This window comes from Antechinus flavipes, chromosome 1 (genome assembly GCF_016432865.1).
Source record: "Antechinus flavipes isolate AdamAnt ecotype Samford, QLD, Australia chromosome 1, AdamAnt_v2, whole genome shotgun sequence".
Classification (NCBI taxonomy): domain Eukaryota; kingdom Metazoa; phylum Chordata; class Mammalia; order Dasyuromorphia; family Dasyuridae; genus Antechinus; species Antechinus flavipes.
The window spans coordinates 333,640,460-333,653,728 of record NC_067398.1 but is presented as its reverse complement, the minus strand read 5'-3'; the positions used below and the strand labels follow the sequence as shown (position 1 = coordinate 333,653,728).

Below are 13,269 nucleotides of genomic sequence, written 5' to 3'. Positions count from 1 at the left end.
GGAGATTTCATATTCATTGTGCCATAATATCTTTCCCATAATTTATTCCCCAACAGGATACTCATTTAATTTCCAGTTCTTTGTCACAACAAAAAGAGTTGCTACAAATATTTTCATGCATATTGGTCCTTATCTTCTTTCTTTGGAGTACTGGTGTGCCTGTACTAATACTGGTATGACTGAGTCAAAAAATATGCATATGTTAGCAACTTTGTGGGTAGACAATAGCTCTGAATTACTTTCCAGAATGACTGGACCAATTAACAGCTCCATTAAAAGTACTTTATTATATTGGGTTTTCCACAGCCTCTAGTAATTGTCACTTTCCATTTTTGTTATTGTTAACAATATGGGTGTGAGGTAGAAACTCAGAATTGCTTTAATTTGCATGTCTCCATTTATGATTTGTAATTATCATTCATATGATTGTTGAGATCTTGGATTTCTTCCTTTGAAAACTGTCTATTTAGTCTCTTAAATATCTTGGATATGAGATTATTGAGGCTTGGGGAGTACCGTCACTGTTACCATATCAAGCCACCATTAATGATGGAATTAGCCATCAAATGATGGGGTATGGGTGAGACCCCAAAAGGATGTTGGTGTTGTGGACTAATGTCGCAAGTTATCCCAAAAGAGAAGGCCAGATCCACAGAGAAGTTAGCAAGGAAAAGGGTTTTAGCAATTAACAAGGGGGAAAGACCAGTCCCCTAGCAGCAACCAGGAGGAGCTACAATATAAGCAGATCTTTTATAGAGGAAATAATCTGGTGTTTTGACATCATAACTTGGCTTTCTGATTGGATACAACATAGAAGGGATGTTTCCAGAGGTTCTACCTGAGGTGGGGCTGTAATCAAAAAACCACTTGAACAAAAGGTTGTCTTAAGGCATAGAGGATCCCAACAGTACCCTTCCCTGTTTTCTTCAGGGACTATTATAATCTTATCCTTGCTTCAGGCTTTCTCTGCTAACACTTGGTTACCTAAGAACTCAGGGAGACCATTATTAAAAAAAAAAAAATCTACAGACTTTTCCCCAGCTAATTATTTCCCTTCTAATTTTAATGGAATTAGATATTTGCACAAAAAGTTTAAAAATGTTAGGTGATGTGGAAATTGAATGGATGCCCATCAATTGGAGAATGATTGGGTAAATTGTGGTATATGAATGTTATAGGATATTATTATTCTATAAGAAATGACCAGCAGGATGAATACAGAGAGGCTTGGAGAGATTTACATGAACTGATGCTAAGTGAAATGAGCAGAACCAGGAGATCATTATACACTATATGAGAATCAATTCTGATCGAAGTGTCTGTCTTCAATAATGAGAGGATCCAAATCAGTTCCAATTGATCATTAATGAACAGAACTAGCTACAGACAATGAAAGAACACTGGGAAATGAGTGTGGATCACAACATAGCATTTACACTTTCTGTTATTGTTTGATTGCATTTTTGTTTTTCTTTCCAGGTTATTTTTACCTTCTTTCTAAATCCAATTTTTCTTGTGCAACAAGATAGTTGTATAAATATGTATACATATAGTGTATTTAACATACTTAACATGTATGGGACTGCCTCCCGGAGGTGGAGGGAAGGAGGGGGAAAGTTGGAACAGAAGTTTTTGAAGGGGTCAATATTGAAAAATTACCCATGCATGTGTTTTGTCAATAAAAAGCTATAATAAAAAATAATTTTAATTTATGAAAACTTTTATCATCTGTGACACCTTAGATATCTGCACAAAAAGTTAAAAATTTTAAATAATGAATAGTTTTATTATCAAACACCCTCAAACTTTTTTTTAAACCATAAACTTCTCCCCTATCCACATCCAGGGGTTGAGGTTGGGAAAGGGGCTACCCCAGACCGGTATTGTGAGGTGTCTCAAAAGAATTTGCAGGCTTGAACTCATCTCCTAGTCAAGGGGTGAAGTTTTATTGCAATAGTAATGCCATTACAAAACAGACTGAATTGTAAGAGAATTCAGCAGAGAAACAGAAGCAAGAAGAGACTTTTTGTCCTGCTAATGCTGTTTGAGTGATCTAGATTAGTGGCTATAAGAGAGTTGTTAAGAATCCCCTTTAAATTGGCCTAAATTTAGGCCATTGTTAAATGGCCTTGTTAAAATCAGGTTTTAGGAGTGAAAGAATTCACTCATTCCTGAATATTAGTTGCAAAATGAAAGTTTATTGTTAGATAGAAATCAGTTTACCCAGAGACTGACTTCTATAATGGCAGATCTATGGAAAATAGAGTTTTGTACTAAGAATGCAGTTTTCAGTGGACAGAAAGTCCTGACAACAAAGTGAGCTACCGAGGTCCATCTGCAAAAGACCTTTGTTGAAGGAAACTATTATATTGGGTCTTAGTGGGAGGCTGGAATAGCGCAAGCAAGTCAGACCCAGTCGGGGCTAGGATAGCCCGGATCTCCTATTGGAATTAACAACATTTCAAAGGCATGCTTTTTGACCAGGATTTCTAATTGAATCCAAGGCCCTGGCATCCTGGAAAGACAACTTGTCTGGGGGGGATTTGCCTTCCCCAAGAATGGTTGAGATTCTGAAAGGGATCACGGATCAATAGGAAATATAGTTTCTTAAAGGAACCACAACCCACTTCACTGCTTCTACCATAGATATGCTAATTCTATGGCTCAAAGATAGGTCTAGGTAGTAGTGGTTCTCACTGACAAGACAGGTATTTGCTTCCTTGTTCCTCTAATTTTTTTAACTAGTAATCATGATCTAAATCATATATCCATTTGGAACTGATGAAGTGAAAAAGATCTCTGCAAAAGGCCATGTCCCTGCTACCAACCTAGTGTCTGGGTGGGGCATATTGACAGTATCATTTCCTCCTTTTGCGGACCTTTATTGAAGTGGGCCCTTGTTGAATTTTTTGCATTGATTATATTATTTTGACCCACATTTACTGCATACAATCTGGAAGCCAAGCTATAGATGTCAACCTCTGAGATTATTTTGTATTTTATAAAATATTTCCTCTTTCCGCTGTTAATTGCAAGTTCCTTAGGAATTTTTCCCATTGTTAATGTTAAGTTCATTAGGAATTTTGCCTACCCAAAGGCATAATAATAAAGCTCTTGCCCCTTGAATAAGAAGGCGGCCTGAGCCTGTGAAATCTTTGTGGATGACTGCCCACCTTCATAACTTCTTGTACTCCCCCAAAACTAATAGATTTTTTTTTTTATTATATACCTAATTTGTGCCAGACAACTCCAAGTTTTCCATTGATTTTTGTTCACAAGGTATGCCTCAGGAAAGGGGGTCTTTGGGTTTATTAAATACCATGTCACTGTACTTTTTTGTTTCTAGAGTGTGTACCTGGTTGACCTGTTTTTTAACCCATACAAAATAAGTTTTGATAAGATTTGGTGCCTTGAAGTATAGTTTTGATGGGATACAGCTTCCAGGGAAGATATAACAGTAATCCTGAGGTCCCCTGTCCTTAAGAGTACTATTGTTATAACAATTTGTCTGTCAATGATCCTTAAGTCTCCTAGCCTTAGGAATACTATAGTAGTCATACAAATATTGCTGACAATCAGATAGGCAATCTGTTGGTTAGTGATAACCAAGTTCCTGAGACAATAGTGAATAGACCTCCCTTCAAACCTACCTATAAGCCATAAAATTAGCAAATAAGTAAAATGAAGCTCTGGTCTAACTTTTCCTATAAATTTATCTTTTTGCTCCTAGTTCTTTGCTAAATCTTTTGGGAATTTAGCCTGCTTCAATTAGCATTACAATTGTGGTGTCTTTTCCCTTCCCCTTTCCCCATTCCACATGGTATCTCCCCTAACTCTACTATGCTTCTCAATCCCACTTTTCCTCCCTAACGCAAACTTTTTTAGGGTGTTTAGTTCCTTTCAGTATTTAGCCTACCAACTAAGGGCATGCCCCAGCCTCATGGGGTGCTCCCTTTCTACTGGGTAATTGTGAGTTACACCGAGGAACTTTTCTTTCATATGCTCTCCCACTCTATTTCATATTTACCATTCCTGGTGTTGATTGTATCCCTTCATTTTGCTTGTAGCCTATTTCCTAAATAAATCTACTTTTTGCCAAGGAGAATGGCTATTGGGAATTCTTCACATGACCAAATCCCAACTTTTGGTGCCTGTCATCATTTGGTACCATACCCCACATCATAAGTAACCTCAGTTTGAGATCTGGTAATACTAGCCCCACCTAATTTCCCACTTTTTACATTTTTCCTTGAGATTCTTGACTTTTTATTCTTTAATGTGCATTCTAATTAGGCAGTCATCACAACTGAGAATAAAACTGCCACTGGAGTAACTTTGGGCTCTGATAAACCACCTTTGGTTTTGTCTTGTTCAGCATCTGACCTCTACCACATTCCAAAGACATCTACAACCATGCCATTGAGAGTAGATATGCCCCTATCCATTCCATCTGCCTTTTTTGTATTGTTTTCCCCCATTTAGAATATAAGATCCTTGAAGGCAAGAACCATAGTTTTCATTCATAATTTTCAGCCCAACGTGGGGCTATCCCAGTGCTATATAGTGCTTAACAAATATTATGTTCTTATTAGATGCTTTTGTTAAATCTACTTATTTATGCTATATATCAGTTTCATTATTTTTCTGCCTATACATCAGGATTTTTTGGTAGTTTGATTGGTATGACACAGAATAAATAGAATATAAATAAAAACAATTTAGTAATCTTGTAATTTTATTATACTAATAGCATGGCCTTCAGAGTTATTACTATTTCTCTAATTATTTAGGAATATGTGTGTGTGTAGAGGTTTTTATGGTTAAATTTATATAGTTCTTATGTGTCTTGGTAGAGAGAATCTCAAGTATTTTATACATTCTGTAGTTTTAAAAGGAACTTCTCTATCTCGGCTTGGTTTTGGGGGGAGGGGAGAATGTTGTAGTTTGGGAAAGTTTTGCTTTTGTTTTTTTTCTGGTACTGTACAAAAATACTGATGATTTGTGTGAGATTTTGAAGAGGGGACCCCGAAACTCTGAAAATCCTTGAAAGAGAAAATCTCCTTTAACTTTGCCTCAATGAGGGACCCCACCCCAATGACAAACAGTTTCTTTCTTGTTATCTAGGTGAGGTCGATTCAGTCCTGAAACTCACTGAATTCTATTCAAATCTCAGCCCAAGCTGATGAGCCAACTTGGGCTGTCCCAGCCCCTACTAAGACACTCAATATAAAAGAGCCAAACTAAAATCTTCTCTTTGTAGACCTTCCAAGCATGCCAGCTATGTCATGCTTGGTGTGCCAAGGAGCCTCTATCCATTGGAATATTCTTTTCTAGTGCTACCCTCTCTTTATCCTCACCTATTTCCCCTAACCAGACTTTCTGACTGTCAGGATTTCTAACCTTATCCCTAATCCCTATAATTAAAGTTATTTTATCAATTTAGATTTTCAGGTCTGTAAATTCTTTTACAGAGAACCTCCGTGCCATCAGAAGGGAGTCCCCAAAACTCCCTACCCTTGTGCCAAATCTAAAGGGGATGCATGGGAGCCAAACCTCTCCATTTGGTTCCCGGAACCCCAAACCTGCCACTAGACCTTATCATTTAAGTCCCTGACCACCAGACATACTAATCTCATTTTGGTTCCCTAAATCTAGACTTTATCAATTTTACATCCTACAACTTTGTCAAATTTGTTATAATTTTTAATCAACTCTTTTGGGTTCTCCAGAGATCATCATACCCCCATTTTGTTTTCTATTTTCCAATGCTTTATCCCTCAATTTCTTTTTCTTGTCCTAATTCTATAGTTTGAATTTCTAGGAATATATTAGATGATAGTGGGGATAATGGACACTTTGTCCTTACCCCTGATTTTAATGGAAAGACTTCCAGCTTTATTCTATTTTATATAATTTTGGCTTGTGGTTTCAGACAGATACTACTTACTATTTTGAGTAGAGATCCCTTTTTTCCTATCCTTTCTAGTATTTTTAACAGAAATGGGTTTTAAATTTTGTCAAAAACTTTTTCAGAATCTGATATAATAATATGGTTTTAGTTAATTGTCAATTATGCTTATAGTTTTTTTTATATTAAACCATTCTGCATTTCTGGGTCAAATCTAACAGTGAAATCTTTTCAATATTTTATGATCCTTGAAGACAATAGGTTCTGAAAAGATGATTTTTTTTTTGTTTCTATTGGAATGTAAATATTATCATGTAGTCCTTTCCATTTGAAAAGAAACATATTTACCTTTTTAAAGATTCCTATTTGCATTTCAAAGTTTCTATTCAATTCTGATACTTCTGAATGCCTGGCAATCAATCTTCTAAACCCTAATTTTTCTCCAAGCTTACAAAAATCTCAATTGCTAAATCCAGTGGCCTTTTCTTAGTCCCTATTTTACTTGATCTCTGAAAGTCTATTTCCTCCCTCTGGATAGTCTTTATTTCATAGCATTACTCTCTTTTGTTTCTCCTACTTATCTGCCTATCTCTTCTCAGTCTTTTTTTGCTGGATAATCATCTTCTGACCACCCACTAAGTGGTAATGTCCCCCAAGTATCTTTCTCTTTATTATAGCTAACTCTTTTAACTAAATCTCTTTTAGGTTTAGCCCACCAATCAATGATACAATTCTCTTCCCTTGCTAACTTATTTTGGGGTAGTCCCCTAATCTGTGGATTATGTATTTGAATTTAATATGCTAGTTAATGCATACTCCCATGTCATGGTATATTCCCATTCTTCTGGTTAATTGTGAGTTCCACTAAGAAACTTGTCTTTTAATGCCATACTCCCATGTCATGATATATTCCCATTCTCCTGGTTAATTGTGAGTTCCACTAAGAAACTTGTCTTTTCCTTTGTAAATGGTTAAAATTCCTTTCCTTGCTCCTATATATGCTCTCACAGATCATTTTTCATATTTAACAGTCCTGGTATCTACTTACCTCTTTATTTTATCTGTAATCTCATAAATAAAAGTATTGTTGAGGTTGGAAAGGGACCCCAAAAGGTTGGGGTCACAGACTGTGGCTTGAGGTATCTCAACAGAATTTGCATGCTTGAACTCACATCCCAGCCAAGGGGCAAAGTTTATTGTAATTGTAAGGCCAATTGAAACAGACTAAATTCCAAAAGAATTTAGCAAAGAAACAGAAGCCAGGAGACAAATTTATCCAGTTGTTCATGTCATTGATATAATAATTTTATGGCTTAGGAGTAGAAACAAGGATTGTTCTCAAGAATTTAGTTATCATTGGACCAGCAGAGCTAGGACTATCCTAAAGCCAGAAGACTTTAGAATTATTGACAGACAAGATTGTAAGAATAATAGCCTTCTTAGATCAGAAGGCCTCAGATTCAGATTCCAAAACCAGAAGATTTAGAATCACTGACAGAGTGTTAGAACAGAAGCCCCTTAAGGTCAGGGGACCTTAAAATTGTTATTTCCCCTAGGAGCTATATATATATATATAACATCAGTACCTTTTGGCAAAGAGAACAACATTGTAAATTCTTATGTACCTTGTATTTTGAACTAGGAATTGCTATCCTAACCTCATCATTTGATGCCAAACCTCATCATTAGGCAACTTAAATAACATATCCCAAATGGAATTTTTTTTTCCAAAAAAAAAAAAAAAACCTGTCCCTACTCCAAGTTTTGCCAATCTGCTACATCTCCACTATCCTTCTAGCCATCCAGATTTGTATCTTTGTAATCATCCATCACTCTTTCATCTGCTTCAACCCCCATATCCATGTGGGTAGGTACTTTTTAATCCTTTTTTTATTCCAAGTGTTTAGCAAATACCTGGCACATAGTAGATTCTTAGTATTTATCTCTTGATTGGATGCCATTTCAATAATATCTTCACAACATCCTATTTCTTTCCTCTTTTCTAGCCACAGCTAGGACTCTAGTTCAGGAAATGATCACTTTCTGCCTAGAATACAGTCTTTTAATTGGTCTCTAGTCTCTTTCTTTTCCAATTCATCCTGTACACAACTGACAAATTGCAGCCCATAAAACCCAGATCTAGTATGTCATGCTCTGCTCAAAATCTTCAATGACTCCCTTATGAGCTTGTTATTTAAAGTCTCCACAACCTGGCTCCCATCTCCCTATCTCTTCATTTTACTCATCTTCACAAATTCTCTGTTCTAATTAAAACGGCAGGCTAACCCACTCTCTCATACACATTAAGTTTCCTGTCTTCACTTATTGCTTAAGAGGTCCTGGAATGTATCCTCCCCTCACCTCCCTATTTTTGGATTCCTTCAAAGAACTGCTCATGTTCCACCTTCAGTATGAAGGCTTTCCCGATATTCTCCAATTAGCATTTTTCCATTCCAGAAACTATTTAGTATTTATATCATCTTCCCCCCAATAGGGTGTAAGCAGCTAGAGGAACTTTTGCAAGGAGCTGAGCCTTTCAGTGTCTCTAAGGCAACTCTGTAAAACCATAAATTGCATAGAGGGTATGGGTGGGAAAATTACTCTCATGGAGCCAGGCAAATCACTGGTTCTCTGCCTTCTGCTCCTTATCTGAAGAAGAGCTCATCCAGCCACACTGCCAGCTGCACTTAGGCCACATAAAAACCGTCTTTCTTTTTTTTTTAACTGCCAAGTACACCATTTGATGCATACACGGGTGGCTTTGGAAGGTACCGGGGGAAAAAGATTAGTCGCCTTTCAGGCACAAGATGAGAGAACAAATGTTTTTCTCCGAAGAGACAACACCAATTCCACGTGGTGACCACAGTGCTTCTAATTCCAGCTGTGTAGGACTCCTTTTTCTCCCCCTTATCATCAGTTCCCTGCGAATCTGGCTTCCAGTCTCTAGATTATACCTCAAACCTTTATTCCCTGTCGCCAGAGCTTACACCAAGTCCCAAGTCCTAACGCCTATACCCTAACCGCTAACCTTCTTTCCTCCAGACCTACCGCAACCCTGCACTACCCGCCTTAGCGTGGCTAGTCACGAGATGCTCCCCCCATCTTCTCTGATTGGTCCTACGTAAACCCCTCCCTCTCGCATACGCCCCGCGAACAAAATCTGCTTCTCCCATTGGCCATTGAAGCTGACAATGAAACGCATGACTTAGGGAAGTTAACATATTCGCCGCTGGCACCTTCGGGAAATGTAGTTCTAGAAGTTCATACGGCACATGCGCCGTTCGAATTTGAGGCGCTTCTGAGTATCTTGGTTGAATTTCCGGCCAGGGAGCTGAGTGGGAGTCCGGAGAACCGACAGGCTTCCCGGGCCCGGCCCGAGTGGGTGAGTACCTAGGGGTAGGGGATAGCTTGATTTTCTTTCTCTGGACTGCGATGCGGGAGGTACTGGGGCGAGACGGAACAGAGAACCGTGGTGGGCGGCCAGATCTCCTCTCTAGGGCCGTTGTGGGGAAGGGGCCAGAGGAAGCTTGGGTGGGAGGGGCAATTCCCTGATCATGGAGTAGGATAGGGTGGAGGGCAACTGGGGAGGGCACCTTTGAAGGGGCTGTGGGGTGACCAACACTGCTGGGGGAAGGCCAGGGAGGACATCACACATGGAAAGGGAAGAGAAGTCGAGGAGGGCATCACATATGGGGGAGGGGCTGAGGAGGTCGGGGAGGGAATCACACATGGGACGGGGGGAATGTGGGGAGGACCTCTAGCCCAGGGAAGACTCTGAGAGCACTCTTAAATAATACTAACAGCTCATTTAAACTTTTACGATAAGATTTTTTTCCTGTACCTTATTCCCTCCCAGCCCTAGCCCTGGGGTATTAAATGGGAGGTTCCCTCCTCCCCCCCCTTTCTTTTTTTAAAACTGATTTTCCAAGTAATGGATTGGGAGAACTGAAAGCAGAATGAACTTGCCACGGATCCCAGAACACTTGAGTTTAAAGGCGGGTGTCTTCTCCTTTGGACGGGAAAGAAAGGCAACTTGTTAAGGGTCCTGGGCTGACCCCTCTGCCCAGCTCTCTGTGATTTGGGACTTGGTAAATGAGGCTTGGACAGGAGGGAAGAGTTAAGTTTGTATGTCATTTTCTTATAGTTTTCATTCTTCCTTTAGAGTTCCTGGAGAGAAGCAAGGCTTTTTTTGAACATTCCTGTCCAGAAACTGATCTGAAGAGGACAGGAAATTTTGAGCAGGGGCTGAAATTATTCCCCAAGCTGAATGATGACTTCAGCTGTGGGCTGCCTGGCTTCAGCTCCTCAGGAGCAGGAGGGACTCCTGATAGTCAAGCTGGAGGAAGACTGTGCTTGGGGTCAGGAAATCTCCATACAGGATCCTGGAATAAGCCCTGAGACCTGCCACCAGTGCTTTAGACATTTCCGATACCAACAGGCAGCTGGACCTCGACAGGCCTTCATTCAGCTCCAGGAGTTTTGCCAACGATGGCTGAGGCCCGAGATACACTCCAAGGAGCAGATCCTAGAGCTGCTGGTGCTGGAGCAGTTTTTGACCATCCTCCCTGAGGACATCCAGAGAAGAGTACGGGAGCAACATCCAGAGAGTGGGGAGGAGGCAGTGGCTCTTGTGGAAGAATTGCAGAGAGAGAACACAAGATGCAGGCAGCAGGTGAGAGAGTCTTATATGATGTTTGAGAGGGTGTAAGAGTTGGGCCATAAAGCAGCTTAATTTCCCCAGGAAGTTATATCAGGGAGAACCTTGTGTGGTGGAATGAGCACTGGATTTGAGAATCAGGAAACCTGGAGTCAGGAAACCAGCTCTGGCATTCATTAGCTGTGTGGTCATGGGCAAGATATTGGACATCTCTGGATTTTAAACTTCATTTGTAAAGTAGGTTGGGAACAGGGGATGGGAAAATGCTTTTGCTATCTATCTTGCAGAATTGAGTTATAAACCTTAAAAGTATTGTGTAAATGTGAGATTTTTATTAAGTGCAGTTAGCATTTGGCATGTTGGCCTTGGAGGCTTTCAGCAGATAGACTAGAAAAGTAGAAGAATTGCTGTTTGTGAGTCACTGATATTTACATTGTACAGGGTTTCCTGGGAGGAAGCTGGCTTTTCTTGGATAGTCCTGTTCAGGAGCATGTCTGAAGAGAACACCCTGAAACTGTTGAGTAGGGCCTCCTCCTGAATTGAGGCTAGACCCTTTGCTAAATGATGACTTCAGCTGTGGACTTTAAGGCTTCAACTCCTCAGGAATAGGAGGGACTCCTGAAAGTCACATTGGAAGAAGGCTATACTTGGGGTAGCAGAACTGTGTGCAAAACTAAGAAGGTTTAAAGTACCTTCCTCAGAACAGTCCTGGGGCATAGATCCTGTTGTACAGATGAGGAAACCAAAGTCCAAAGAAGTCTGACTGATTCTGACTTGACTATGACTTTCTAGGTAGTAAGTAATAGAGGTGGAACTCAATCCCAATTCTTTTGACTTAAGAATATTGCTCATTCCACTATCCTAAGAATGAATAGCCTGGCCTCTCTTTTGCAAAACTCGTTCCCAGTTGGTCTGTTAGCTTTGAAGGCAAATGTGGTGCTTCAGGCTCCTTAGCTTTCAAGGCCACACAAGTTGAGGTACTGAGGATGCTGTCTTCCTCTTGGGAGCAGCCAGTGAGATTGGGGGAGGGTTTGAATGAGAATAGTGTAGGGGAATATATCACAATGCCTCTTTGAACTTAGGGCTAGGTTACTTTCAGCCTCAGCATTTCTTTCAGTGCTGTCTCTTCTATGTAATTTCCAGTACACTTGGGCGTCAAAAAACCTTCAAATCATCCTTCTTTCTTTTCATGGGGTATGCCCTGTAGTTTACTATTAAGGATTTTTCTTCAGAATCCAGTAGTGATACCACCTGCCATTGGGCCCTGTTATGGTGATGAATGATCTGGGCTGGTTCCCAGGTCACAATCCATGGGCGGGGACAGGCAGTGCCTTTGGAGGAGACCTCACCTCTGGAAGCAGCACAGGAACCACCGAACTTCAAGCTGGAGCCATCGGAGACTGAGCAGAGCCCTTGCCTTGGACTACAGGACCTGCTGGGCCCTAGCCCTAAAGGGGGGCCCCAGCCCCTAAAGGAGAGGGGTGAGGAGCAGAGATTCATCTGGGGAGAGTACTCCCTTGAGGGGAGGGGTGTTAGAAAAAGTAATCACAAAGGGCTTGTGGTTCCCCTGTAAGAGGGGTATACATTGAAAGTATCTCTCTTTGGTTAAGGGAGGGAATGGGCTGCAGAAAAGAACAAATTCTTATAGTCAATATGATCTCAAGGAGGTGGAAGGTTTCATTCGAGGACTTGAGTGTGGCCACAGCTATAATATTTTTTATTCCTAGCAGCTTGGGAAGGGATAGAATTGCCCCAGGATCCCTTTTTCATAGAAAAAAGGGAAGCCTTGTTTCAGGCAGAGTTATAGGCTGAGGAAATGGAGAAAAAGGGAGTAGCAGGACTTGTAGGAAGTTTTGAAAGTACTTCTCCACTTTTTGAGACCAATTTATTCTTTGTATACCTTTGTTTTTCTTCTTTCTAGAATGTCAGCTCAGTAGGAACTGAGCAGTGGGGGAGAAATCAGCTCTTTATAGTGAATAGTATAGCATCAAAATAGAAACAAAAATGCTATTCTGATTCTTTTGATTTGTCTCCTTCAGCATCATCTACTTCCTGGGTTTCTCTTCTTCCTTCTAAGGCAGAAGACGCCGAAGACAAAGAGACTACAGGATCCCAGGTAATAATGGCAGTTCCCATTATCCTTCCTGGATTTCCATTACTATTACCTAAATGTGTTTTCAGATTCTCTATAGCAAATCAAGTGCAGAAATTCTTTATTAGGGCACCACTGTTTTGTTTCATTTGTTGCCTCCACATAGTATAGACCTTGTATGATCTATATATGGATCCTGCTCTTGCTCTCTCTAACTTTTCTTTTACATTTTAATAGTTGTGTTCTTAGGGTAGTAGGTATTAAGAAGGAATCTTTGTGCCGTTTCAGTTACCTATGACCTTTGAAGATGTGGCTGTGTATCTCTCCCAGGAGGAATGGGGACATCAGGAACTCAATAAGAAGGCCCTTTCCAGGGAAGCCATACAGGAGAATTATGAGAATGTGGTTGCATTAGGTAAGAATTTATCCAGTATTAAAAATCTGTGGATATCTGACAATAGTACCTGTCATTCGGATAGTCAGGCCACTTATATAAATTCTGTGTTGTAATATAGGAGGGATCTATAGAGGGAGGAACCAATATAATGTGGACCTACTTTGGCTTGGGGCCTCAGTGTTACAGGTTCTAGAGCCTAAGATTAAGAGCATTGT

At 40.1% G+C, this 13,269-nt stretch overlaps 1 protein-coding gene across 6 annotated transcripts in view; it reads left to right on the top strand.

Annotated features, from left to right (window-relative positions):
- Positions 1-13,269, top strand: part of ZNF263 (zinc finger protein 263) — a 66,338-nt gene that overhangs the window by 44,672 nt on the left and 8,397 nt on the right. For all 6 annotated transcript variants that reach the window (XM_051968007.1, XM_051968001.1, XM_051968025.1 and 3 more), the window contains 5 exons: positions 8,951-9,290; positions 10,071-10,580; positions 11,866-12,046; positions 12,605-12,681; positions 12,946-13,072. In XM_051968007.1, the coding sequence (XP_051823967.1) occupies positions 10,176-10,580; positions 11,866-12,046; positions 12,605-12,681; positions 12,946-13,072 (790 nt within the window). In that variant the 5' untranslated portion in view covers positions 8,951-9,290; positions 10,071-10,175. The remainder of the gene's footprint in view (positions 1-8,950; positions 9,291-10,070; positions 10,581-11,865; positions 12,047-12,604; positions 12,682-12,945; positions 13,073-13,269) is intronic.